At 37.0% G+C, this 26943-nt stretch overlaps 2 protein-coding genes across 3 annotated transcripts in view; one reads left to right on the forward strand and one right to left on the reverse strand.

Annotated features, from left to right (window-relative positions):
* The window catches only part of LOC133531127 (ankyrin repeat domain-containing protein SOWAHC), an 84056-nt gene extending 81893 nt beyond the window's left edge, over nt 1-2163 (reverse strand). Inside the window, exons 1-2 of the mRNA XM_061869284.1 lie at nt 1873-2163; nt 1175-1797 (exon numbers count right to left, since the gene is read on the reverse strand). Coding sequence (XP_061725268.1) covers nt 1175-1797; nt 1873-1999 — 750 coding nt within the window. The 5' untranslated portion in view covers nt 2000-2163. The remainder of the gene's footprint in view (nt 1-1174; nt 1798-1872) is intronic.
* A 19238-nt stretch (nt 2164-21401) lies between these two features.
* The window catches only part of LOC133530946 (homeobox protein araucan-like), a 124943-nt gene continuing 119401 nt past the window's right edge, over nt 21402-26943 (forward strand). The window contains exon 1 of one of the 2 annotated variants that reach the window (XM_061869173.1): nt 21402-22007. In XM_061869173.1, coding sequence (XP_061725157.1) covers nt 21915-22007 — 93 coding nt within the window. In that variant the 5' untranslated portion in view covers nt 21402-21914. The remainder of the gene's footprint in view (nt 22008-26943) is intronic. The other variant, XM_061869033.1, reaches the window with a different exon arrangement.

The following is a 26943-nucleotide window of genomic DNA, read 5'->3' on the forward strand; positions in this document are numbered from 1 at the left end:
GCAATTCTTACACAAAAGAATGCCAAATCTCCCAGAGAAGACAACATTAGTAATGAGCTCCTAAAAGCCGTCCTTAAGAACATCTTAGACCCACTGACAGACCTTTTCAATGAAATTCTGGAAACAGAGACTATACCTGAACAATGGACTAAAACCACAATTACTCTTTTACACAAGAAAGGAGACAAAACTGAAATGAACAATTACAGACCAATAAGCTTGATAAGTAATTTAGACAAGATTTTTTCAAAATTATTATTAAGACGTGTCACAAAAATCTTAGAAGAAAACCAGCCAAGGGAGCAAACCGGATTTAGATAGAATTTTTCTACATTAGAGAAGTGTACATATAATTTACAAATAACTAGAATACCTGCAGTTCCCCAATATGAATGCAGCTTGTCACATGTGGTTAACCAACCCCAACGTGGTGTAGAATGGGTATTGGTAGCGAAGGTCCCATAGACCTAAATTCACGGGCTGACATATTTATGAACAGTTCTATCTATATATTAAGCCCTTTCATTGAGTATGTCTCTTAACTCAGTGTACCACTTGGCAAAGGCCTCCTCCAGCTCTTTTCATTGGGGTCTGTCGTGGGCCACTCTTCTCCAGTTTGGGCCCGCTGTGAGTTTGAGTTCATCCTCACAACTTGTTGAAAACAAATGCAGCCAACGCACACGAATGTGGGTAGACCGAGCGTGGTCTACACAACTTTGACACCCACCCGCTATCTCCAGTTACCCGTGAACAAGATGCATGTAACTGAGTCGAAATATCGGGAGCTCAATAAAAACAATATAAAAGGTAATCACGGTTTATATCCCAGTCGATTTAAGTCTAGTGACTGTACCACATGTATAATAAAGAAATAATAAAATAAATAAATATTATAGGATTATAGGACTATTATACAAATAATCTCCCCACAGTAATCTCAAGAAAGCTTGTGTTGTAGGTACTTAGACAACATTAATCTTATATATATATACTTAAATACATAGAAAACACCCATGACTCAGGAACAAATAGTCAAGCTCATCACACAAATTAATGCCCTTACCACAATTCTAACCCTGAAGCATCTGCTTCATAAGCAGGGTCACTACCCACTAGGCCAGACAGGTCGTCAAAATATATACCTTTTTACTAACAATTAATATTGCTTACTAACCTGTGCACTTAAGTTTCCGCTCACTTGATGTTTTAGCATGTCTCCCTCCGAAGCCATCCTATTAAACATCTGCTTCCGCTCCTTCACCGAGATCATCTGTTCATTGTCAACCAACATGCTTTCACTTTTTGATATAGCAGTAGATGACAAGGGCTCGGTTATTGGCACCTCACTGTCATCATTTGGTGTTGATAATGTCCGTTCTAAGGGAGCCACAGGTATACTCGTTCTTTTTTCAGCTGCTTTATCAGCAGATTTGCGTCTTGGGTGTACTTTTGGTGGGACATCCTCAGGTGAAATATCACTGGGCAGAGTTAAGCTGATGCTAGACTCACTTTGATGCAGTGGGGATGGAGTGTCAGTACTTTGAACAGTATTATTTGTCTGGATCAAGTTTGTTAAAATACTAAAGTCTTGATTAAGTTGTAATGGAGGCGGGGGCTGGTACGGCACCGACTGGGTGGTACCTTCCGATTCTGATACACTGTCATTAGCAGCCACCTCTTCTTTTTTACTGTTATTCGGCATGTACTTCTTTTTAAGTATCAACCATTTCTCATTGTTCTGATTCTTTATAATAGCTAACGCATTTACGTGTTTCTTGAAAGTGTTCCTCGCTTCATCTACAAATATTAGTCATGTATTATTGCCATTATGCTACGAAGACAATATAGCAAAGTATTCAGTTGTTTACGTACCTCTCATGTCGGGATTCATAAGAAACACTTTAAAATGTTTTACCAGCTCATAATTTGTCACTTTCCCATTATGTGCTAACATGAACTTTAATATTTCGTCAAAACTTAACTCTGTCGGGGTAGACATTATGTTAATAAAAAATAATTATAAGATATTTTAGATAATAAATCAACTCGACTTTCCCTAAAACTACAAATGTCAAAAACATTAAGTGAGTTCTCTACAAAGTCACGACGACGCTGCTGTAATGTCACCGTAATCCATTTTGGTCCTCGGTAACCAATCATAGTAACCCATTCGGAAAAATACTTGGCTGTGATTGGAAATTATCCGTAGCTATTTGTACACCGCTGCTTGAAAACGTTCCGTTTTAAGCATAGGTCAGATTTTTTGAGTTTAATTTTCTACAATCATTAATAGCAGCGTTTTACCTTACAATAAAACGCTTATTAAGCGAAATACCTTATTTGAAGCCTATTTAATATTTGAGAGTGCGATGCTGTTTGACAGATGACGTAGCGGTTCACTATAGGCTGACACCTACCCCCTTTGTACTTGTATTTCAAGTTTTAACCCCCTCCACCAGGCGCCCGTGGCCCGCGGCCGCGGAGCTCTTCATTGGGTCTCAAAATATAAATAAAACGAAGTTGCAATATACCACATTCGAAAAAGGATTGCATTTGATATTATTTCGTTTTCAATATGAAGAGACATACCAGTTGACTTGTATGTATAGACTATAGATGTTGCTTATTGCAACCTGCATGGTAGGAGAAAACGCAGTGAGTTAAAAATACCCTCGACGGGCATTATATAAGTGATTTGGTTTATTGCAACTGAGTGTTGTAGCCACAGGCGAATTTAAAAATATATAGGCTTCAAATAAGGTATTTCGCTTAATAAGCGTTTTATTGTAAGGTAAAACGCTGCTATTAAGCTTCTGTACCGTTATTTGAAGCCTATTTAATATTTGAGACGTGTCTGTGATCGCCTGGTGGTCAGAAAACGCCAATGTGATTAATTTATACTGATATGTGAAAATGGTGGAGACAACAAGTATAAGTGTACTTAACAATCCGGGTACATGGATGAATGTGAAAAGGCTTAAAGTGTGCAGTGACATATTTTACTTTACAATGTTATTTATAGATAGGACCTATAAATATAGAAAACTGTATGTTTATTAAAATAAATTATGAAAACATAATTATACTTTTTATTTTATCCATCCAACAATAACATTGCGATCATTATATGTGTTTCAATACTTTCAATTGATTTCAAGGTCCACATTCTAACAAACTGACTCATATTTGACCTTATATTACCTTGCCAAAAAGAAAATAAACTTGATTATTGACACTTTAAAGTGTCTTTTACCCAGATATGGTTACCAAATATTGGTATTTACTTATGAGGCAGGATACAATTTAACTTATAGGCTCACAAAAACGATTTTTATATACATTTTTCAGAGCTTCGCTTGTTTGCTTTCCAAAAATCCTACAGTCTTAAGGGCAACGTAAATCATATGAAAAGTGCACTTATCACAACATGCAATATTGTCTATTATATTGTAGAAGTAATCAAGCTCTCAGCCAATTAATTCATGGATTAACATAAGCTGTCCTTATTTTCCCGCTTTTGAACATTCTTAAATAACAATAAGACAGTAAGTGATATAGTAGGTTAATTTGGTAGCGCTATTAACAGCTTTATGTTACTCATCCAAAAGAGTTCAACCCGTTACCACTCTCACCGTTGTAGTTGTGTACAGTGCATAGCCATTCAGAATGTAAATAAGCTCGTAGAATATCCAATTTTCAATCATAATACACAACAAGTGCCCAATCCGCATTGGGCTAACGTGGGGACTATAGCCCGAGCCCTCTCGCACATGAGAGGAGGCCTGTGCCCAGCACTGGGACGTATATAGGCTGAATTATATTATATAATACACAACAAATCCTATTTGCTGTAACCATTTTAATTTTTCTTTGATATTCGCTACGATGGTAGTCTTACCCCAGAGAGTATTCTAAAATATTTTTGGGCCTAAACCCATACTTTAACCAGCCTATAATGTGGTTTTATTTTATTACATGTACAATAATTAGGGCCAGTATGGTAAGAACATGACCTTTATCAATTCAATGCCTGCAATACAGCAAAAAATAATACTAGGATTTTTCCTCTTGGAGGTATCATTATTACGAGTATCATGTTGAAATTATGTACCATCATGCAAGATGTATAGGTATATTTAAGGCTTTCACCTGAATATACTTACTTGGCCTTTAGTTTCATACATATTAAAAACATAAAGTGACTGATTAAAATCTTAAACAAGATCTGTATTATTGGCACTAAAAGCTCGTCAATTTCAGTTAGTGAGCTACAATTTAATCTTGAAAACTCTGCCAGGAGAGTGCTCTCCCGCTTGGTTCTTTGTATCGTCTGGTATTTCACATATTACAATGTCTGCGTTCCTGATAAGCCAAGGTTAGGCCTGTGCGTAGATGATAGATTTACGTTCGCTAAAGTGTTTGAATAAATTACAATTCGCATAATTTAACACATATAAGTAATAGCCATTCTAACTGGTAGTCCCAGCTTTGTCCACAAATATACTCGTACCTTATTTCAGGATTACCTACTTGTACTACCTGGTGCAAGCTCAAGGAAGCGCGAGATGTATGGACATAACTATTTATCTTACCAAGGATATGTTATTGACTGACGGGTTAGATAGTAAGGTCAAAGACCTTCGTTAAAATAATCAGTATTTAATCATTTGGCATTAAGTAGCCTTCCTATTTTTATGTTTTTGAAGAAAAACTAATGTTACATTACTTTAAACGAGATCTGAGAACTATATAAACTTAAGTAGATAACTTAACCTGTGGCATGCCCATGCCCAATGGCGCAGACTTGTCTAGCATTTACATTGTATCAACGGTGATATAAAGCAATTCTAATGTTATCTCAGTGAGCTCACTGATTCTCACATATATGTTTTGTAACATACAGTATACAATACAGAAACTTTGTCTTGTACATTATTGTTGCCAAAAACTGAATACTTATGGGAATAATTTCATAGGACACCAATTAATGAACATTGGTATAGAAATAACCTTCGAGGTTGCTTGCCTTTCTTACTACGTCGGTGGCAAACAAGCATACGGCCCGCCTGATGGTAAGCAGTCTCCGTAGCCTATGTACGACTGCTTAATTCCACCCGGGAAATTTGTAATGTTTTATATTGAATATCATAACCACACAGTCTTTTAAAGTAGATTCGAACCAATAGGTAAATGTATGTATCTCAACCCTTAAGGGTTTGTATCCGTTATCCAAAAAAGCACTTTTGGCTATTAACAAGAAGTCGTCCCGACATCTAGGACATATATTTTAACGCCTGATGTATTCATCTAGATTAATAACCGAAATGGCTTTCTTTCATTTGGACTGCGATGATTAGTTGCATTGAGCTATGATTATATACCAGTTGTGGGTCATAGACATTTTATTAAGTCCTTCACGTCTTTCCTGTAGACAACGCAACGTTAACGGAGTTCAAGCCACGCTATGCTGCTGCAATCTTGTTATGCTGCTACGGGCGGGATACATTTTTCCCAACCTTTGTTGTGTTTGACCCAAATGGGGTTAAATGATGAATAGCCAAGAACCTTGAACCAGTCCAGGGTAATATATTTATATCTTTAAACCATTAGAACTATGTAGCGGCGGGGCGGCCGGTTGATTAAGGCAATTCAAAACAAATTTAAAAATTTTAATTCAACGATCAGTATCATGAACTCTAGATTATCAAGATTATTAGCATGACTGAATGGGCCACGTATGAAGTATGAACCACTTATGGTGATTTTTAATATTACTCACCGGAAAGCCAGTTAACACATTCAGTGCCAGCGTGAGCTACGCGTTACGAGCGAAGTTGATAACGCGAGAAAACAGTATGTCTCGCAAAGCGCCTACTAAAAGGGAATACGCCTAGCGGGTCGCTGGCAGTGAGTGTGTCAAGGCTTATTTTATCTTTTTAGGGTTTTATGGTCTTCCTGGGCCAGTCTCATGTTTAGTGGGGTGTGTTTTCGCAGCAAAACGATAGTAAAAAATTATTTCTCGAATGCCTTGCGTAGGATTTTTATGTGCAAATAAATGATTATGAATTATTATTGTGAATTAGTCGGAGATTTACATGGGAGTTGAAATCTTGGCTTACAGAAAAAGATACATGTTAAGTAGGTACTTATATCATAAATGCTTTGTAGTACCAATATTTGATTAATGATACCTTGAACCAATTGATACCCGCTTGCGCAGCAGGCAAATGGATGTTGCACGCCTTGCGCAGGCATGTTGTATGATCTTAATATACTTTTATCTGATAACAGAATCAAAACCATGTCTGACTTTTAGCCCCAGTGACTAATCATTTTCACACGCCTTGCGCAGGCGGGAAAGGTCTTGGCGTTTGGAACCATGTTCATTGTATTAAGTATACTGGTCTTATAGTAGCCATCTTGCTTCATCTGCTAGCGTAGCAGGATAATGAAAATCGCACACCTTGCGCAGGCGGCAGGTCTTCAGCTGGCTTAATAGTAATATTCACTCGCCTTACGCAGGCGGGAATTATTAGGTACGTTATGTATGTATGCTTAACAGCACATATTTATATTTTAATAAACCTTCTGCTAAGTAGCAGGATAGTTATTGTAATAGGCCATGGCGGATATCCATAATAGGTACAGGTAGTATAGGTACAATAAGTTACGCAATGGTAGTAAATTTCTCCACACCTTGCGCAGGTGGGAAAGGTTACAGTATGCTAATTTAACATAATGCAATATTGTTCAACTCTGCTTACGCAGCAGGATATGTGTTATGCCTTGTGCAGGCAGCGGCGGTCTGTAACCACCCGACCTCCCAGTCTCAATTACGTTCTTAAGTCATGAAAAGATACTTCGAACCTCCTTTTCTCACAAGGGTTATAGTTATAGCAAAGGGGTAAATAGTGCCCCTCCTGTATGCAGTTATACATGTCAAAACTAAAATTTTATACGTATATAAATATAATAAAACTCCTTAAACGAAATTCACAATAACACAACTGAATGGGGATATGTCAGTTTTACATACAAGAGTTTCACTTTTAAATCCCTTGCTTTAACTAGAAGGCACTTTTAGCAGTTGCACTATTTATTATTACGTACAAATACCTTAATTGAAAATAAAATTCACAAAGATATTGACGGTACTGTGCATCCAAAGTTGGTATTATTAAGAAAAAACTTTCCAAAGGATATAAACAAAAAGATCGAAAAGGAGGTTTTCGATGTAGGTTTGTTAGTTACCTTTCGTCCCTCAGAGCGGAAATAGAAGCCCCGCGACAGCGGGGCTTCGTCGACTTTAAGGCGGATAGGACCCTAATTTGGTAGCCAGCATGATACTAGAGTAACTTTACTGTTTAATGGTACCCATGGCAATACCAAACATGGTATTTCTTTAATGGCTTCTTATTCTAGCTTATTTTAAGCGTTTTAGCCCCAGCTCTCAAGCATTCTAAAATTGGGGGTACTTCCAAATCCAGCCTTTATTGTGATATTTCGATTTAAATGCAAAATAAAATAATTTGTATCACAGCAGCACAGTACCAGAAAGTCTGGAAATGCACGGAAAATATCAGGTCATATATATCTTACGATCATTATTATTGTAATTACCCTAAGGTTACTTAATGCAAAATCACAAGTTGATTAGCATAAACTACGACGTCGCAGAGCGCGTCTTTTTAGTTATTCCTAAGTTAGGCAGTTCTATACTGTAATAGGAACCGCTATAACCTCCCTTTCGGAGGACAATAAAACTGTGGCCTATAAACTGCCATTCACATTTACACTTTTTCAAGGACCTGCTCCGTGCTTAAAATGATTCGATTCGCTGTAAACAAAATAAAATAAGAATCGCTTACTTACGCGACAGCTTCGCTGCGCTCGCGATGTGAATCGATGCGGTGTCAGCTTTGCTAAACACATTGACGAACACAAGCTGTCCATCAAATCATTGAAGTAATATTAACAATCGAACGGTAAAACCGTTTACAATACTTTCAATTAGTACTTACAAAAAATTCTAAGAATCTAAGGATTTCTAAGAATTTTTTGCAGTGAACCGAACGTTCCGACAAACAGAACGCCAAATGAAGAGCTCCGCGGCCGCGGGCCACGGGCGCCTGGTGGAGGGGGTTAAAACTTGAAATACAAGTACAAAGGGGGTAGGTGTCAGCCTATAGTGAACCGCTACGTCATCTGTCAAACAGCATCGCACTCTCAAATATTAAATAGGCTTCAAATAACGGTACAGAAGCTTAATCTTCTTTTAATAACGAATCACTTACAGTATAGCACAGTATAGTCTGTTCGGAAAGAGAAGAGTCGTGGAATGTATTGGGCCCCATACATTCCACGACTTTTTCCGCTTAGACTCTATTCTGTAAATAGTAAAAAAAAAAACGGATTATAGAACAGTACCCTACACATGGTTGTAAGTAGTGATTATATGCTCTTTGGTTGTAATTAGGGTTCCGTAGCCAAATGGCAAAAAACGGAACCCTTATAGATTCGTCATGTCCGTCTGTCTGTCCGATTATGTCACAGCCACTTTTTTCCGAAACTATAAGAGATATACTGTTCAAACTTAGTAAGTGGATGTATTCTATGAACCGCATTAAGAGGTTCACACAAAAATAGAAAAAAAACAATAAATTTTGGGGGTTCTCCATACTTAGAACTGAAACTCAAAAAATCTTTTTTCATCAAACCCATACGTGTGGGGTATCTATGGATAGGTCTTCAAAAATGATATGTAGGTTCCTAATATCATTTTTTTCTAAACTGAATAGTTTGCGCGAGAGACACTTCCAAAGTGGTAAAATGTGTGTCCAAAGTGGTAAAATGTTGAACCAGATCTAGTAAGTAGATTTTTTTTAAATACGTCATAAATGGTACGGAACCCTTCATGCGCGAGTCCGACTCGCACTTGGCCGCTTTTTTGTTTTGTGCTTATTTTGGTAGACAGACTGCTACCTAGGCATGTTAAAGATATTAAATGTTATTTATTTATCACTTTTATCAACAAAGAACTGACTTCATCTACTTAATGTCATTTTAATCAGTCACGATAACAGTACTTGAAGTGATGTTTCCTAATACTGAGCATAGACATACTTTGATAGCACCTTTTCTGAAAATGCATTTCATATCAGTACATTTGTCTGATTTTGTTATAAGTACCAGATATTACCATTTACCAAAATTGATTTCGAGAATTAACTAAACAGTCTAAACACAACAAAGTTTGGTACATTGTTTCAAAACGTGACAAACTCTTTGGTAAAGTTAAATGTTGTTTTATTTTATTTCAAGTTTGATTTGACAATGTCAGTCATTCTTGAGTCATTCAACACAGAAGTAATCGTAAGTTATAAAAATGCCTCGTTTAACAACTTTCACTGCTCCCGAATTAATGGACATGATTTTGATTTAGGTACGGCGAAGCATTACAAAACGGTATCGAGTGTTAGCTCTGTACTGAGAGCGATTCCCTGATCGAATTGTACCAATTACGTGTAAAAAACGCTCGAGTAATTGTAAACGCGACAGTTGAAAAAAAAGGGCGGGAAACTTCAGGCGCGGTGGACGCGGTTTTTCGTAACTAGTTTTTGAAATTGTATTTTAAAGGATTGGAGTCTGTATTTAGTGTATATATTTGTAGATTTAGATTCACTTATTAATTATTTTTAGTAGTTAGGTGTATATAGTAATCGGTAAGTGATAATTATATGTAATTTCTTATGGGGGATGGCCAGCCCCCTGACCCTGGGGGAACGATTCCCTCAGGGTCAAAAACACCAATGGATATTTTAATTTCTGCGATAGAGTCATCGATGGATACTGATGTATCAAATACTACGGACGTAACTTTAAAAAGGAAAATACTTTCACGAATGTGTACCAATTGTAATAAAAGAAAACGCAAATCTGGTTCAAACAAGATAAAAGATACAGATTGTGTTTGTGTAAACCAATCAAAATTGAAAGATAATGCCAGCCATCCACAACAAACTGAAAAGCTGAATCCCATTGTAAATTCGAATTCTGAAAATACAAATACACTTAATAACTCCACACCTACTCATGTGCCCATTGGTCGTGACCGCTACCAACAGTCCGATGTTGCACCTTACGTTGTACATGTTCAAAAAGAAGCCAACACTGATGGCACAACTTTACATCCAATAACTTTTGGTCGCTTTATGCGACAAAATAACGTGCAAGGCGTTGTGAACGGCAGTCTTAAACGAATAGGGAGAAATCGTGTCAGCATTACATTTGCTACATTCACTGATGCTAACAATTTTCTATGTAATGAAAACTTAGGAAAAAACAAATACAATGCTTTCATCCCAACATTCAATGTCACACGCATGGGAGTGATTAAAGGTGTACCACTTGACTTGACTGATGATGAAGTACAGACTTCTATTAACCTGCCAATTGGCTGTGGGCCAATTATTAAAATAAGAAGAATAAAAAGGAAAATTGTTGTCAATAACATTACTCAATTTGTGAATACAGGTACAGTTATACTTACTTTTGATGGGCAAGTATTACCTACCCGGGTGTACATGTGCTACATGGCCTTGCCAGTAGAACTCTATATATATCCTACGGTTCAGTGCTTCCTTTGTTGTCGGTTTGGACATGTTAAAAATCAGTGCCGTTCAAATCCAAGGTGCTTCAAGTGTGGACAAGGTCACTCCGGTGAATCTTGTCATGTAGATGAGGATGACTATCAGTGTTGCTTGTGTAAAGGTTCACATCAAGCCACTAGTAAAAAATGTTTAGAATTTAACAGACAAAGAGCTATTAAAGAAACTATGAGCAAAAGTTGCATCTCTTACATGGAAGCTTCCAAAATTCACCCACCTGTGTCTAAGGTGTCATATGCTGAGGCCTTGCTTGCAACACCATTGTCATCTTCCTCACAAACACAACATGATTTGCAGAGTAACCAGGATATAATACCAATGTTAAATAACCAATCTTATAAAAAAACTGTTTATCTTAAACCCAGAGCTCCTGTAAAGTTAGGCAAAGGGTATGATAGAAATGCACATTCAGAAATAATAAGACAACCAGTTATCCATAGGGAAAAACCTGTGTTTAATAGTAACAAAGAAGAGAAGCCTAGTATTGATGATATAGTAAAAGCTCTTATGAATTTAATGTCCCAATCTAACACAGTATCACCGTCCAACGTTGCAGCAGTTATTAATGCTTTATACCAACTCAGAAACAATAATAATGGATCAGAGAGCTCTAGTGGTTCAGTGGAACGTTCGCAGCCTAATCAATAGGAAACAAGATTTAATACATGTTATTAATAAATATGATCCCTTTCTACTTTGTCTTCAAGAGACATGGTTGAAAAGGGATTCATTGTTTAAAATACCAGGATATGTCTGTCTAAGAGAGGACAGGCCTGATGGGTATGGTGGTGTGGCCATACTTGTCAAAAACTCATTAACATATGATTATATCACACTACCTGTACATAGTGATGAACTATCTGTTATAGCAGTAGTTGTAAATAGCATTTGTTTTGTATCATTGTATTATAAAAAACCTAATAACAATATTTTTAAAGAAATTGAACAACTTTTTAAGTTCCTGCCTAAACCATTTGTATGCTTAGGAGATTTTAATGCTCACCATGAGTTCTGGGGCTCTGCTCAAACTTTATACTATGGAGAAAAATTGCTGGAACTAATTAGCTCACGTAATTTATTCATATTAAACACTGGATCTCCAACTAGGCTTGCACGAAATCCTAGTGCAATTGATCTGTCCATTTGTACTCCCGATCTTGCTTCATCTCTATCTTGGTCAACTGCAGTTTCCACGTATGGTAGTGACCATTTTCCTATTCTCATTACCTTTCCTTTTTTCAAGAAACCTCAAAGACATGTCAGACATCCCCGTATAAAACATAAGCTGAATGATGATAGATGGAATCAGTATAGAGAGGTTGTAGAGCAAAAAATTAATAATTTATCTGAAATAAGCAATTTAAATATATTAGACAGTTCACAAGCATTTGCCACAGCTTTGATTGAAGCTGCTAATGAAACCTTTCCATTAAAAAGCAGCGGTCCAGAATCCATACCATCCCCACCTTGGTGGGATTCAGATTGCACTCTTGCAATTAAGCAAAGAAAGGAGGCAGAGAGGAAGTATTGTCATGAAATGACTGATAATAACTTTGATAATTACTTAGAAGTTGCTAAATCCACTAAAGAGTTACTTAGAACCAAAAAGTTTGAAGGATGGCATAGGTTTTGCAAATCATTAAGTCCTAATGTTTCACCATCAATAGTTTGGCAAAACATTAGAAGGTTTAGATCGGCATTTAAAGTCACAGTGAGTAAAATATCTCCACTTTTAGCAGAACAAGTCATGGATCGTTTGGGTCCTCCTTATGTCCCAGAACACCCTATGATTCTAAGGCCACTTTTGCTAGGTAATAATAATGCTGAAGATGTTTTAAATTCCCCCTTTTCACTTTTTGAACTGAAAGGAGTACTTTCATCAACTAAAGATTCTGCACCCGGTGAAGACGGGATTCCTTACTCTTTCTTGTCAAAACTTGATGATAACAGTCTTTGCTACTTTCTTTCTTTAATTAATAATGTTATGATAACAGGTTTTGTTCCTAAAGAGTGGAGGACTCAAACATTGATTTTAATACAGAAGCCAAATAAACCCAATTCAGATCCCACATCGTATAGGCCCATAGCTTTATCAACTGTACTAGCCAAAGTTGCCGAACACTTAGTAAAAATTCGATTGGAATGGTTTATAGAACATAATAAACTTTTATCATGTAATCAATTTGGTTTCAGGAAAGGTAAATGTACTCTTGACAGTTTAAGCATTTTTACCACAGATATCAGAATAAGTTTCTCTAAAAATGACTCTTTAGTTGCTGCTTTTTTAGATATAAATGCTGCGTACGACAACGTCAATATTTCAGTTTTAAAAAATAAATTAATTCAACTAGATGTTCCTAACTTTTTGATTAATTTTATAATAAATATGTTACATGAAAGGTATATAAAGTATCCATTAGACCAGTCTGGAAATGAAGTCATTAAAAGAACAGTTTGGAAGGGTCTGCCACAAGGATCTGTCTTGAGTCCTTTACTATACAACATTTATACTTATGATTTGGAACTTTCTGTTGAAGGGCAGGTTAATGTTCTTCAATACGCCGATGATTTGCTCTTATATGTTTCTGGGCGATCTTTAGAAAACATTAGTAATATATTATCATCATCTTTGAGTGCCTTAAATAATTGGTTGAATAATAATGGATTAGATCTTTCGCCGTCTAAAAGTTCTGTTGTAGTTTTTTCACGAATGAAAAATATTCCACCTATTAACGTGCATTATAATGGTATTCCATTGGTAATTAAAGATAGTGTAAAATTTTTGGGAGTTATATTAGACTGTAAACTTACTGGACTTCCTCATTTTGAAAATATTGTATTAAGATGTGAACGGAATCTGAACATTTTAAGATGTCTGACCGGAGTCTGGTGGGGGGCTCATCCTTTTACTATGAGATTTCTGTATAACGCTTTGATTAGAAGTGTTTTAGATTATGGCACTTTCCTTCTACACCCTGGAAATGTTAAAGCAATCAAAAAAATTGATTCTATTCAGTCTAAGGCTTTAAGATTGGTCACAGGTGCAATGAAATCAAGTCCAATAAGTTGCTTACAAGTAGAATGCTGTGATCCACCCCTTGCGTTTAGAAGACAGTTCCTCTGTGATAAATTCTTTTTTCGTACTCTGCAATTAGATTCTCATCCACTACTTTCAAAAGTAAAACAATTAGCAGAACTGGTTGGAACCTGTAATTATTGGGCCCTTAAGGATTCTCCTTGTCTTGTTAAGAGCTATAAAAAATATCAAAGTTTAGAAGCACCCACTTACAGAAGCGCGACACTTCCTTTATATCAACACGACTACAACAGTCTCATTATAGATCCAGATATTAGATTTAACATAGGCTTATCTAAAAACGATATTAATCCAAAAATAGAATTTATTAACCTTCTTAACATTGAATGGGCTAATTGGCACTGTTTATACACAGATGCCTCCAAACATGGCGATAGGAGTTGTGTTGGTGTTGGAATTTTCCATTCACAATACAAAGGATTACAACTTATCAAACTGCCACCTGAAACTTCCGTCTACACTGGTGAATGTTATGGTCTACTTAAAGCTATAGAATATATACTTATGCTGAAGATACCTAAAACCATAATTTTTTCAGACTCTCGCAGTGCTTTAGAAGCCATAACGAGGTTCCCATTTAAGACTCATAAACAATCTCCAGTTGTCTTTAATATTAGGAATCTTTTATATAAATGTTCACAGAAGAGTTGTGCTGTCGTGCTGGCTTGGATACCAAGCCATGTGGGCATTCCTGGGAATGAAAGAGCGGACCAATTGGCAAATGAGGCTATTCACGTGGGAGACATTGTGCCATACCATAATTATTGTCATGACTTAATAAATTTGTCAAAAGTGTATTTGTATGTGGATTGGAATGAGATTTGGAATAAGGAAACCGCAAAAGGTGTACATTATAGGCATATTCAGCCGTCAATTCCACGGAAACCATGGTTTAGCAAAATATTTTTTTCGAAAACTGTAACTTCTATTCTGTGTAGAATGCGTCTGGGGCATGTTTGTTCTCCGGCGCATTTACACATAATAAATAAAAAGCCGGATCCTCTTTGTTCTTGTGGTGACTATGGGGACCTGAACCATATTTTTTTTGCATGCTCTCTTCATGATCGGTCTGATTTTCTTTCCAGCCTTGAATCATTACGCATCCCATTTCCTACATCCATAATTTGCTTGTTATTTAGTAACTCGTATGATATTTATAAAATCTTATCTGTATTTTTAGAAAAGAATGATATTAAAATATAGCATATAATAATTATAATTATATATATTACAGTAAATCCAATCCTTCCCTTTCCAAATTTTCGTCATATCCGTACTTCCTAATTCCTAGTTTCCCTAACTTTTAATCCCATTACAACTTGACATTGGCTAATGTAACAAAAGCCAGAACAAAAAAAAAAAAAAAAAAAACGCGACAGTAATTGTGTACAGTGAGTTCGCGAAGGTTTGCCCGTGACTGAAAGGGTGGAGGGAGCAGCTATTCACGATGAAGTACCAGTTCCATTACAAGACCGAATCCTCCGCCATTTTGCACTTGACCCTGAAAGCAGTAGAGGAAGAAGAGGTAGAAGAAGAACTGGGAAACAAGATAACTGAAGTTTTTCAGAAACTCTGAGATACCATCAATCTTCGCCACGTTAAGGAGCTAGTCAAACGACGTTGCGAAACCTGTTATGAAATCCAAGGAAGACACGTGGAAAATAGGTATCTGTGGCGAAACCGGCGAAACTAAACTGTGCTTTTAATAGGTAATAGGTATTAAAATAAATTGCTTTTTTAAGTCTGTAGTTTTTTTACGTGTACGAGTATCTAACTTTTTTTTTGAAACTTGGTATTACGTTTATCAGATAAAAAGCATCTACTTGGTTATTATTTATCCACACATGGCAGTTAACAATGCCGGATTTAGAGGTCTGGAGGCCTCGGGCGATAAAGGAGTGGAGGCCCCCTGGCCCCAAATTTTTTCCAAATAAAATGGCAAATTTTCCGAATTCTCTATTGTGGCCCCTGTTTTGTGGAGGCCTGGGGCAGTAGCCCCGGTTGCCCTCCCCTAAATCCGGCCCTGGCAGTTAATAACAATAATGACATTACATACGCGATATGAGCTTTTGAAAGTAACTGTCAACGAGCGTTTAACGCGAGTGTGTTTGCATTACATTGCGGGCCGAATTAACTTGTATGGTTAAAATTTTAATTGCAATTCTAAGTAAAAATTATCTAATTACATTTCTTATGTCCTATACTAACCACCGCACCGTTAAAAGATTCGCTCGTATTAGATTTACAGACTGTATTCTGTCCTCTATGATCGTCGTTACCATTATGAAAAACACCTTTGTCAAATAATATTTATTATCATATTTCCATATATCATATCACATAGATCGTGTCATTCGCTAAGACGCGTGCCTTGACTCGTGTCGTATTGCCATGTTGTTAAAGGTTACATTTGACAAATCTGCGCGTCGTCGTGAATGACACGAACTATAACGTATTTATTGTATGTAAAAAAAACCGGACAAGAGCATGTCGGGTCGGGCCATGCTTAGAGTAGGGTTCCGTAGTTACTCTTCCGTCACAATAAGCTAAACTGGAGCTTAAAGTATGGTAGATTGTTAACCAAGGGATGAACTGTGGGTGTACGGGTGTACGTCTTTTTACTATGAAGGGAAAACTTTTTGCGATAACTCAAAAACAGTTAAACTGATCATATCCGCTATAGTTTTCATTTAATGTCTTTCTTAAGCTCTACTTCCAAGATTTCAAAAGTTAGAGGGGGGGGGGGGGACACATTTATTTTCCTCGCGGAGCAATTATCTCCGAATATATTCACTTTATCAAGAAATGTTTGTTGAAGACCCCTATTAGTTTTGAAAGACCTTTCCAACGATATCCCACACTGTAGGGTTGAAGCAAAAATAAATTTTCATCCCCACTTTACGTGTAGGGGAGGTACCATAAAAAAAATTAAATTTTTAGATTTTATTGTACGACTTTGTCGGCTTTATTGATTTATATATCCATGCCAAATTTCAGCTTTCTAGCACTAACGACCACGGAGCAAAGCCTCGGACAGACAGACAGACAGACAGACGGACATGACGAAACTATAAGAGTTGACTACGGAACCCTAAAAACTACGACATAAGTAATTAAAATAGTTTTAAATTGCTTCAGGCTTCTTTCGTTACACAAAATACTATTTTGCGTCTGGGGTCCCTATAAAAATCCTGTTATACTCGTACTAGCTCTTTTCTTGATTGCGTTATCAATACTATGTGGGGACCTCAGGCGTAGGAAAAAATAAGCTTGGGAAAACGGCTGAAATTTCTTGAGAAAGAAGCATAAAGGTTTTATTTTAACCTAACTTACCATTTTCACGTTAGATCTAAGCGGTGTTATTTGTTTCGTTTACTTATGAAACTCAACGATATTAAAATGTATCTTTCTATTTTTATAACATATGTTTTTGTGATTTGTGTCCAAAGGGATATCTTCTAAACTATGAAGGTGTGTTCTTTTTGTTAAAAAAGGATTGGTCTGAAACGTAATCGCATTTTAATGAAAAAAATCAAATATCACCCTGCCCTTCCCGTTTGATAAAGACTATACTTAGTACGTGAAATGAAAATCCGTGCAATTCTTTATAGAGCCTTGGTCATGCATGCAATACTTAGTTCTCATGTATCAAATTACACGTTAGATTTTTTTTTTACTTGCGATTATTGACTTGGCGCTATAGTAGAATTCATGTTTACATAAGTACTTACAGCCTTAACAACCTACCAAATACCTGTAGCATTCGGCATGAGTTATAAAATGTATGAAGGTGCCAGAATTTTATTAGAGGCGGCGTTAGGCGTGGGCGACGTGGGCCTCCGCCTACGGCCTCGCGGTCCGAGGGGCCTCGCGCCTCATATAAGTATAATATCTCGGACACAACGTAAAAATGTTCCTTATTTCTTGCGCCACCAGAGGGCCTCGCTAAATGTACCTTGCCCACATAAAATGTTGGTCTTGCCCCGCCACTGAATTTTATGTTTGTTTTTTGTGCGTTCATATATTTAGAATAGGTATTTCATATTTTATACGCAAACGCAATCACTCCACTACATTCAGAAAACAGGTAAAATAATTGAACCTTTATTACATTCCAAGAAAAATCTAATTGCACGAATGAATGTTAACTTATTTACGTGATATTACGCCCCACTGGTCCGTTACATACCTTAATTAAATCGCAGAATAATATTAACCTTTATTTGCGTCACGAGGAAATGCTCCTCAAGCATAGATTATGGTATTCCACTACAGATACCACCAATAATTCCTTGTTTTCTTCCTCGATAATAAATAACCTCACGATTTTGTATACCTACATTTATAATAAATATTTATTATTGGGACTACAGAATGTTTGGCAAGTTTTATAATGCTTAAATTGGTTGACCGGCAGTTGGTTTGTAATATTAGCTGATCTTTCGTAAACCTTACATACCTAATGAAATCAGTCATAAAGTGTTTTACTATGAGTTTGTCTCACGTATAATAATTTTTGATATGCATAATAAAAAATATTCATATTCAAGGGTACATATATACCCCATCGTAGATTATTCCGGTTAGGTTAAGTTTTTATTTTCGTCATTTTACTTTTTTGTTGAAAAGACCATCCGCACTGTTAAGTGATAATTCGTAAACGCTATTGCAAAGGCATAATGGTCAGGTAATAGGAGTTTTGAGTTTAGTGTATAGGTACTAAATGTGCAATACGTGCAGTCGTGCGTCTTAAGTTTCGCCTGTGCTCTACTTTAAGTAATCTGCGCCTGAAGCATTCGTTCCTCCTCTGTTCCTTTCGTAGCCCGAAGCTAATGGGACATGTTTTAACGAGCTTCTAAATGTTTCCTACTGTACTTACTCTTTTACTGTCTTTTTATTACGCAAAAAGTCACCTCAAATAAACCAGACCTCTTTACTTCCATTTAATCGAATCATCGAGGAGATATGAGATAGATATAATAAGAGGAGCAAGGAGTTCGTTAGGTGGCTTATGTGATTGTTTTGGAAGAAGTTTATATACTTACAGTGGCGATTTTATAGGAATTGAATAATCTCTTGTAACGACCGGTCTGACCTGGTAGTGACCCTGCCTATGAAGCCGATGGTCCCAGATTCGAACCCTGGTAAGGGTATTTGTTATGATCATTTATTAAAAGTCATGAGGTATCCTATGTTAAGTTAATGTGGGTCGATCTCCACACAGGAGAAACTGGAGAAAGAGTCGCTTGCAGCTCGTAAACTGGGTTGCTGACGTCTGTATTAGGCGTACAAAATCGTTCACATATTACAGCAATTAACAACCAAGAAGCTTTAATTTTTGATGACCAAAAACTATGCACTTCTCCGCCTAATTTTTAACCAGAAAAGTCAACTTTACAGGACATTTTTATGCAAATTTACCTTACCTTACATTCACCCTCATATTTAGAAATCTAATCCCAGATTACTTCTACCTATAAACCCTTAGACCGCTTCCTCGCGGTATTTATTCCCGAAAAGCTTCAATACAATTTTTGAGTTTTGATTAAAAATCATAAGGCGACTGGGCCACAGGTGTTCGTTTTGAGGTTATATCGAGTACCGTAAAACCTCCCGATACATAGTCCGTTTTTCAGTTTAGAAATTGTATAACCTCAAAAGTAGGTAGTTTTAACTTTATTGTCTTTATTCCTCCAAAATTTAAATCAGAGTAACTACGAGTATGCATTCAATTATAGTTTCGTTTACTAATTATTGTTCCGCATTATTAGATTACATAGGATTTTGGGAGAAAACGTTTGTACTACTACTATTAGAAAAATTCTTATTTTAAATAAATAAAAAACTGGCCAAGTGCGAGTTGGACTCGCATTGCAAGGGTTCCGTACATCACACGATTTTTCTCTCTCTGCATCTCTGCAAACTGTACAGTGTTTCAACAAAATTGGTCCAGTAGTTTCGGAGAAAATAGGCTGTGACAGACGGACAGAAGGACAGACAGACGCACGAGTGAACCTATAAGGTTTCCGTTTTCTCCTTTTGAGGTACGGAACCCTAAAAACGGGGTGTAGCTCTCAATTTTGGTCCAAAATGAACTCAAATATATTTTTTCAGGTGAGAATATTATTTGAATGACGCAGTTCTGAGGCAAAATAATTTCGTAAATGGAAGCTAATCTCATGTGACACATAAAACAAGATTGATATTGATACTTAGTTACCTACGTGTTGAATTGGTATAGATCGTAGTTGTAGTACTGGGACTATAGTTGGGTGATTTTATGTTAGGTGAAGTTGCTGATAGTCAGCTAACTTTGTAATTATGTGGGTCGTCCGTTGTGTACCTATGTACATAACATTGAAGAACTTTCAATTTAGTGAAGCTGGTAGTTGCGGACTTTCGGAGTCTAACAAGAATTAGACATTTAACTTTTAATTGGTCGCTTGTACGGTCTTCAGGAACTTTGGCACACTAAGTGTTTAACTATGTTTATGCTACGCTTTTAATAATGACCGGGGTTAGTAATTGTATTGGTGAGTTTTGGGAGAATCAACGGATATAGAATTGAAAAGTGGTTAAGTATGAATGGCATATATGATATATCGACATAGTTGTGGTCTGATTTAGGCTTCAAATAAGCTAACCATGGAAGGTAGAGGTAAGGAATGAAATCTCCATAGGCAGAACCGTTGCAAAGGTGTCCAGCTGTCAGCTATAAACAATAGTTCCAAAACTCTCCAGAGTAGCGCTAGAGTAGCTAAGAACCTAGACGTTATTGACCTTATAAACTGCGCTGTCGATGATTTGTTTTTTTTTTATATTCTAGATACTGTAGTGCCACCTATTTCAGTTTTTTTGACGGACACTTTGGTACATGGAAATTTTATTCCTTACTTCTATCTTCCATAAAGATAAGTCTGAAGATGAAAATGTATGTCGTGTCGTGGCAGAAGCGGGGTTGCCAGAGAGTATGAAATTACGTAGATAAGGTCAAGAAATTTAATTTCGTACCTTGTCACAGTGACAATAGTACATATATGAGGTCCCTAACTATTTTCACATTGATTGTCACTGTGACTGTGACAGTGTGACGAGATACCAAATTTTACAGATATTAAATTCTTTGACTGTACTTTAATCAGTAATCAGTAATTTATTGCTTTCATAGGTAAAATGAGGTCTTACATTAGAATAACGGTAAGGTCATAAACTAAACTTAACTACGGTAGTAGGTACTATTAGTTATTCTGTGACTTAACACGATAAGGTCCTAAAACTCATGAAAATTCCCTACAATAACCAAAACATACAACTAGATTTTCGTTTATTTTCATCACTGATTAACTGGACCTAGCTTTAGTCCGTAAAATCTAAGGAAGTAATATCAATATTATTTGGGCAGTAAGTTTATGCAACGTTGGCGTGGTCAGAGTCATAGTAAGTAAAAAAGTTAGTATACATATGAAAAACTTTCATCAACTTTTCCTAACTGACTGCTAAGTTACTTAGCGAGCGGCAGAGACCGCCGGTTCATTGTTTACTATAAAAATGTGCAGCATGATGTTTTCTGGTTGGCGCTAAGAGCTTGGCGATGGTTCATGTTAGCAGCTGGTAAGCGTACGTAGCGGGGCTGAGAGGTACGGCCATGTTGCGGCCGCGGACGGCGGGAAATCGCGGCCGCCCATGGGAGGCGTGCGGCATCGGCTCGAGGAAAGAGGACGGGGAGATGTGAAGGTTGTTCGGGGAAGAGAGAGGGCCGCGAGGCGGCGCGACGCAGAGGGCGTGCGGCCGCGCGGACGCCACGCACTCCTGCCTCGGTCGCGTCGACGGGCGGCCGGGATCGCGCTCCTCGCCACACTGACTCCGCACGCTGCCTGCACAGACTTTTCTCTTGCGTTTTTCGCCGCGCCGGTACCGGCGGGCACGTGATACCTGTTTTTTCTCTCTCGCTCGACTGTGATAGCCGAGTGTCGCGTGCGATCGCACTTTTCCCGCCACTTCTAGTGGAAATCGGACGGCTCATAAGTTTTTGGCGCGAAATGTGTACGGATGGTTCCTAGTGTAAGAAGCTAGAATGACTGCACGGTTTGTTTGTGAAAAGTCGTTGGAGCTGTGTTAGCCGGTCTAGTAGCTGTAAAAGAGTCGTAATAATGGATGACTGGGAGCGGCACGTGACGCCTCTCCTGCAGGACATGGGCTGCCCCAGCGAGGATGCTCAGGACGACTTCTTTAACCAACAAGACGTAAGTCATAAGTATAACTTTTCCAGAACACTACGCCGCCCGTTGAAACCGCAGCTACAAGTATCTTAGGAAAAGTCTGTGTGGATAGCGCAAAAGTTGTCAGATATAAATATTTTTATAGCCAATCTGCAATTCTTTTTGAAACGTTACATGAAAACCGAAATTTATGCTAAATGCGAACTTTTAACATGTTAAATATGTATGAGTTGTATGACCGAAAAATTTGCACGGTATGTAATGCTCGTAGTGCTCATAACATATGCTCATATATATAAAGTCTAAGATCAGATAGGTAGGTATGACTCTCTGTAAAAACTAAAACATAGAAAACACCTTTAACAGACTTAATAAAGGCTTGAGTGTCCTATAATGTTCACTTGTTCACTAGCGTGAGCTTAAATTAATCGTCAGGAAAGTCTATCTAAGCAAAACCATCCACCTAAGTCCGATACAAACCGAAGCCAAAGATAGGTAATGTATAAGAACAACTCTACTCTAGATGCACTCGATCTTTCGTCATACAACCTATCATTTGAATGAAGGTTGTTTTCACTGAAATATTAATATACTTAAGTTTAACTATACCTTATACAAATAAAAGATTTAAGTATATAAACTGTTGATAACATTATATATTATTTGCAATTTGTAATGTTCAGAAAAAAATGCATAGCAGATCTGAGCCTAACGTCACCTTACTACTTGCAAAACAAATTATACCCTAATATTCAAAATCACAACTGCAATAATTTACGGGGTGAATATATAGGTCATACTGACCAGCAACCCGTTTTCCCCTGCCCAGAAAAAAAGCCTTTATCTGGCTTAGTTGCTTATCGAATAGCTCTAACGATTTTCTTTCCCTATGAATTGATTACCGGTTCATTTTGCTAAGCTGTAGGAAGGGATTTCTCTTTCAGAGCTACCGCTACAAATGGGTAGGAGACACACAGTCCTTCACTTTAATCATGAATTAGCAATATTGAATCTATTTTTATGGAGAACGTTGGTAAAGGCAAATGCATTGTAAGGGATATACCTTCAAAAGGTTAGAGCTTAGGAACGGGTATCAGACATTCGAAAAGAGAACTGCTTAAGGGATTATGAATTCCTTTAAAAGCCGAATGAAAGGAGTTAAGAGAGAAACGGCTTTGGTAAGCAAAGCCTTTACGAAGTACCCCTTTCAAAACCCTCGAAGGGGCTACCGGACCGGTCCCTGTACTGAGCAACTTTTACTATGGACCAAACCTGAAATCGTGAAAAAAAATGGCTGTTTCAATTCATTTTGGCCAGTCAGAGGTTGATATTTTGTATGGAAGAGTAAATTTTTCTTTCGCTATTTCGGTATTGGTCCCATACTAAAAGTTGCTCAGTATGACCTATATCCTGGATGGCTCAGGATTACCCATTCCGTAACTTATTGCAGGTGACTAAAAAAACAACCTGTATAATTTATTAGATTTCTTGTAAGTAATATATTTTTTTTACAACCATATAAAAAAAGGCACCGATAAAGCAGATAAAAACAAAATGAATGAAATTGATAAACGTCATTTGCTATGCTAGCATCCATGATCAAAAAATATCTTCTTGACAATCAAAATAATTTCCCGCGTCCAATAACTTTGCCTAATTTTCCATCTCAGAAATATACATAAGCACTCGTGCATCCAATCAAAATTAACTCCAAAAGATTACCCTCCCCTTTTCCGTCCATCGGGTGAAAGAAGAGTCATACAAGATGGTCGCGAATATCTCGTCTGCCATTGCGAGCGTCACGCTGCAACTAATATTGGAGGTGCTTGATACTATACATTTAATTTATAATATAAATTTGAAAAATACTTAAACATATACTGTCGCTGAAGCATTTGCGGAAAATTTACAAGTAACTATCATTTGCGTTTAAAGAAATAGGTAGAGATAACACGGATATTTCAGCAAATAGAGCGAAATGTAATATTGCTTCCATCTAATGCACCCATAATTATGAGTATAACTTGATTATTGTAATAAGTAAGCAGCACCTATTTGCAAGTACGTAACCAATTTCCATTAGTATGCTTTACGTTAGTACCGAACGCTTGGAAAGTTGAAGCGGAAACAATACTTTTCCCGTTCAAACTTATCCACTCTGAATACTTACAAAGTAGGTTAATCGTTAAGCTTTTCTCTCGTACTCGTAGTTCCGAGGTAACAATGGCAAACACTAGTTCGAGCTCCATCCTTACTTAAGTTGACAAGCCATGACCTGGCGACCATTGAGCAAAAGCCTTCGTTGCAAAAAGTGGTGATGTCACCGGTGACTAGCTATTGTGTCATTAGATTTGTACAAATGTTATAAAATATAAGATGTCAATTTTGTGGAGTGTATCAAAATACCATCAAAAATACTACATACCTATACCTACCTAACTTATGAGTGATGCTGATGCAACGAATATTTATAGTATTTGCATTTTTCAGGATATCAGTGTTTACAAATATTCGTATTCGCCCAATATTAGAAAGTGATTCCCATATTTTTTGATGATCATTAAAAATTTTATAACGTTAAAATTAAAGTCCTGCGTGGAAAAAATTATAAGTAGTGTGTTAGTTTTAATGCATCAAATTTTAATAATAAAAAAAAAATCACATTGACGGGGAGGCGAGGAAAATTAAAACTGCTTTTAAGTGACTGTCATTCAAAATCAACATGAAAAAGTCGGCCAAGAGCATGTCAGGCCATGCCCAGTGTAGGGTTCCCTAGTTACCGTTGTGTCAGAATAGGCTAAACGGGGGCTATTAGTAAGTATCATGTACATTACAAGCATAAGGGGGTACCTTCACAGCGCTTTGAATTTCTTTTTACTAAGAAAAGAAGAATTTTTGCTATAACTCAGAAATGGCTGGACCGATCATGTTCGATATAGTTTTCATTGAAAGTATTTACTGTTAAGCTATTGTTTTACGATTTTGTTCATATTTTTGGTCACATATTTTCTTCTTTCGGACCGATTCACTTTACCTATCGAAAAATGTCGCCATTCATGATTTATGTATCCATGCCAAATTGCAGCTTTCTAACACCTACGATCACGGAGCAAAGCCGCGGAGAGACAGACACTTAAGACGGACATGGCACCGGAACCCTAAAAGACAAACATACTTACCACCTAGCAAATCAAAATGTGCGTTGTATTAATAGGGCCTTTCACCGATAATTGCGTACGATTTGCGTTACGTTGCGCCATTCGATCGATTGATTGAATTCGTTGCACTTACTCAGCCGGCAATTATCTGAAATCGCATGCAATTGATGCAATTATCGGTGAGGCGGTGGTGGTGGTTTTTTTACTGTTACTGCCAGTAGTGTCATTCTAGAGTATAAAATGAAACAAATTCAAATAAGCGGGAAGGGTGAAAGTTATGTTTCATTCTAGAACAAATGAAAGTTACGTACCTATCCAGTTAAAATTATTATTAACCTTTTAGGGCTACTTCTACTTTGAAGCTGAGAAAAAAATTAACAAATTGACAACAAAAAATTTAAAAAATGCGTTCGTTTATGTCGCATAAATTATACAAAACTATTCAAGTGCGCGTCGGACGCATAATGGAGGGTTCGTTCATACCTTCAGTATTCTTAACTAAAATACAAAAAGTCATACAAGCAAAAAAAATTATTTTCGCGGCACTTATAATGGCATAATCAATCATATTTAGTAAGCTTTAGTTCCAAGAAATTGACATATTATTTAACCGACTGTATAAAAGAAGGTGGTTATCAATTCAACCGTTTTTTAGGGTTCCGTAGTCAACTAGGAACCCTTATAGTTTCGCAATGTCCGTCTGTCTGTCTGTCTGTAGGGATTGCAATCCGTTCCGGCGGATCCGGTAATCCGGCCGGATCCGGCACTTTTCAGCAGCTACCGGATCCGGTAAAAATCACCGGATCCGGTCCGGATCCGGTAAAATAAAAAAACGCCTAAATACAGCACGCGCTGTGCGTTTCAGATGAGGAAAAGGCAACGGATACGAGGTATGAAGTTGAACAGAACAAAAAACGAATCAAAAAGTTTAAATTTAGTAAGATAAAAATATATTTATTATGACGATGACTGAGAACAGAAGAGGATTTCTTCTTCTTTCATGTTGGTGGCACGATATGACGATTACATAAATACTGTAATAGAAGGAAAAAATAAAGGATGGAGATGCCATGGAAGGCATTTGTAATTTATGTTAAAGAGAAGGTTAATGTCGTGTCATAATGTTGTGATAAGAGATTAAAAGTAAACAAATGAGCAGGATTAAGTCGGCGGTACTCAACCGACTACAGTTGGGCTCATCAATATGTGTGAATGAAGAATATATGATAATATTGATAATCTTTAGTTTTCTACGATATATGTATATATATGATAAACTATAGATTCTTTTCTATTCAAATTTAAGAGAGAATCTTTTGTCTTTACAATTTCATCCAATCTCATGCCATTTCCTTCATCTCCTGGTACATGCTACTCTACGTCTAGCCAATTCTTTATTTGATCTATGTAACTTTTCTTAGGGAGTCCCTTTCCGTAATGGTTTTCAATCCTACATTCTATTATTTTTCGCATGAGATCGTCGTGTCGTGTGTTATTCCCTATAATTTGACCAATATACTTTTCCATAAATAAATAAAAGTACAATTTTTTTAAAATTTACAGTCTACTACTTTTTCGAACAAAAAAAATTGAGCAAGATAATACTAGAGCGCATTTAATATCAAAATTGGTTAAAAGTAAAATATCTTCGTTAAAAGTAATAAATAATAGTAAGCGTAGGAGTTGAAAATAGAGTTCCGGTTACTCTTGTTTGCCGCGATATCTATTGTCGAGTAACAGTAAGGTAGAAGTACTAGTGCTCGACGCTGCACTAGTACTCGACATGGGCACTTTATGTCAAA

Source organism: Cydia pomonella, chromosome 1, assembly GCF_033807575.1.
Source record: "Cydia pomonella isolate Wapato2018A chromosome 1, ilCydPomo1, whole genome shotgun sequence".
Taxonomy (NCBI): domain Eukaryota; kingdom Metazoa; phylum Arthropoda; class Insecta; order Lepidoptera; family Tortricidae; genus Cydia; species Cydia pomonella.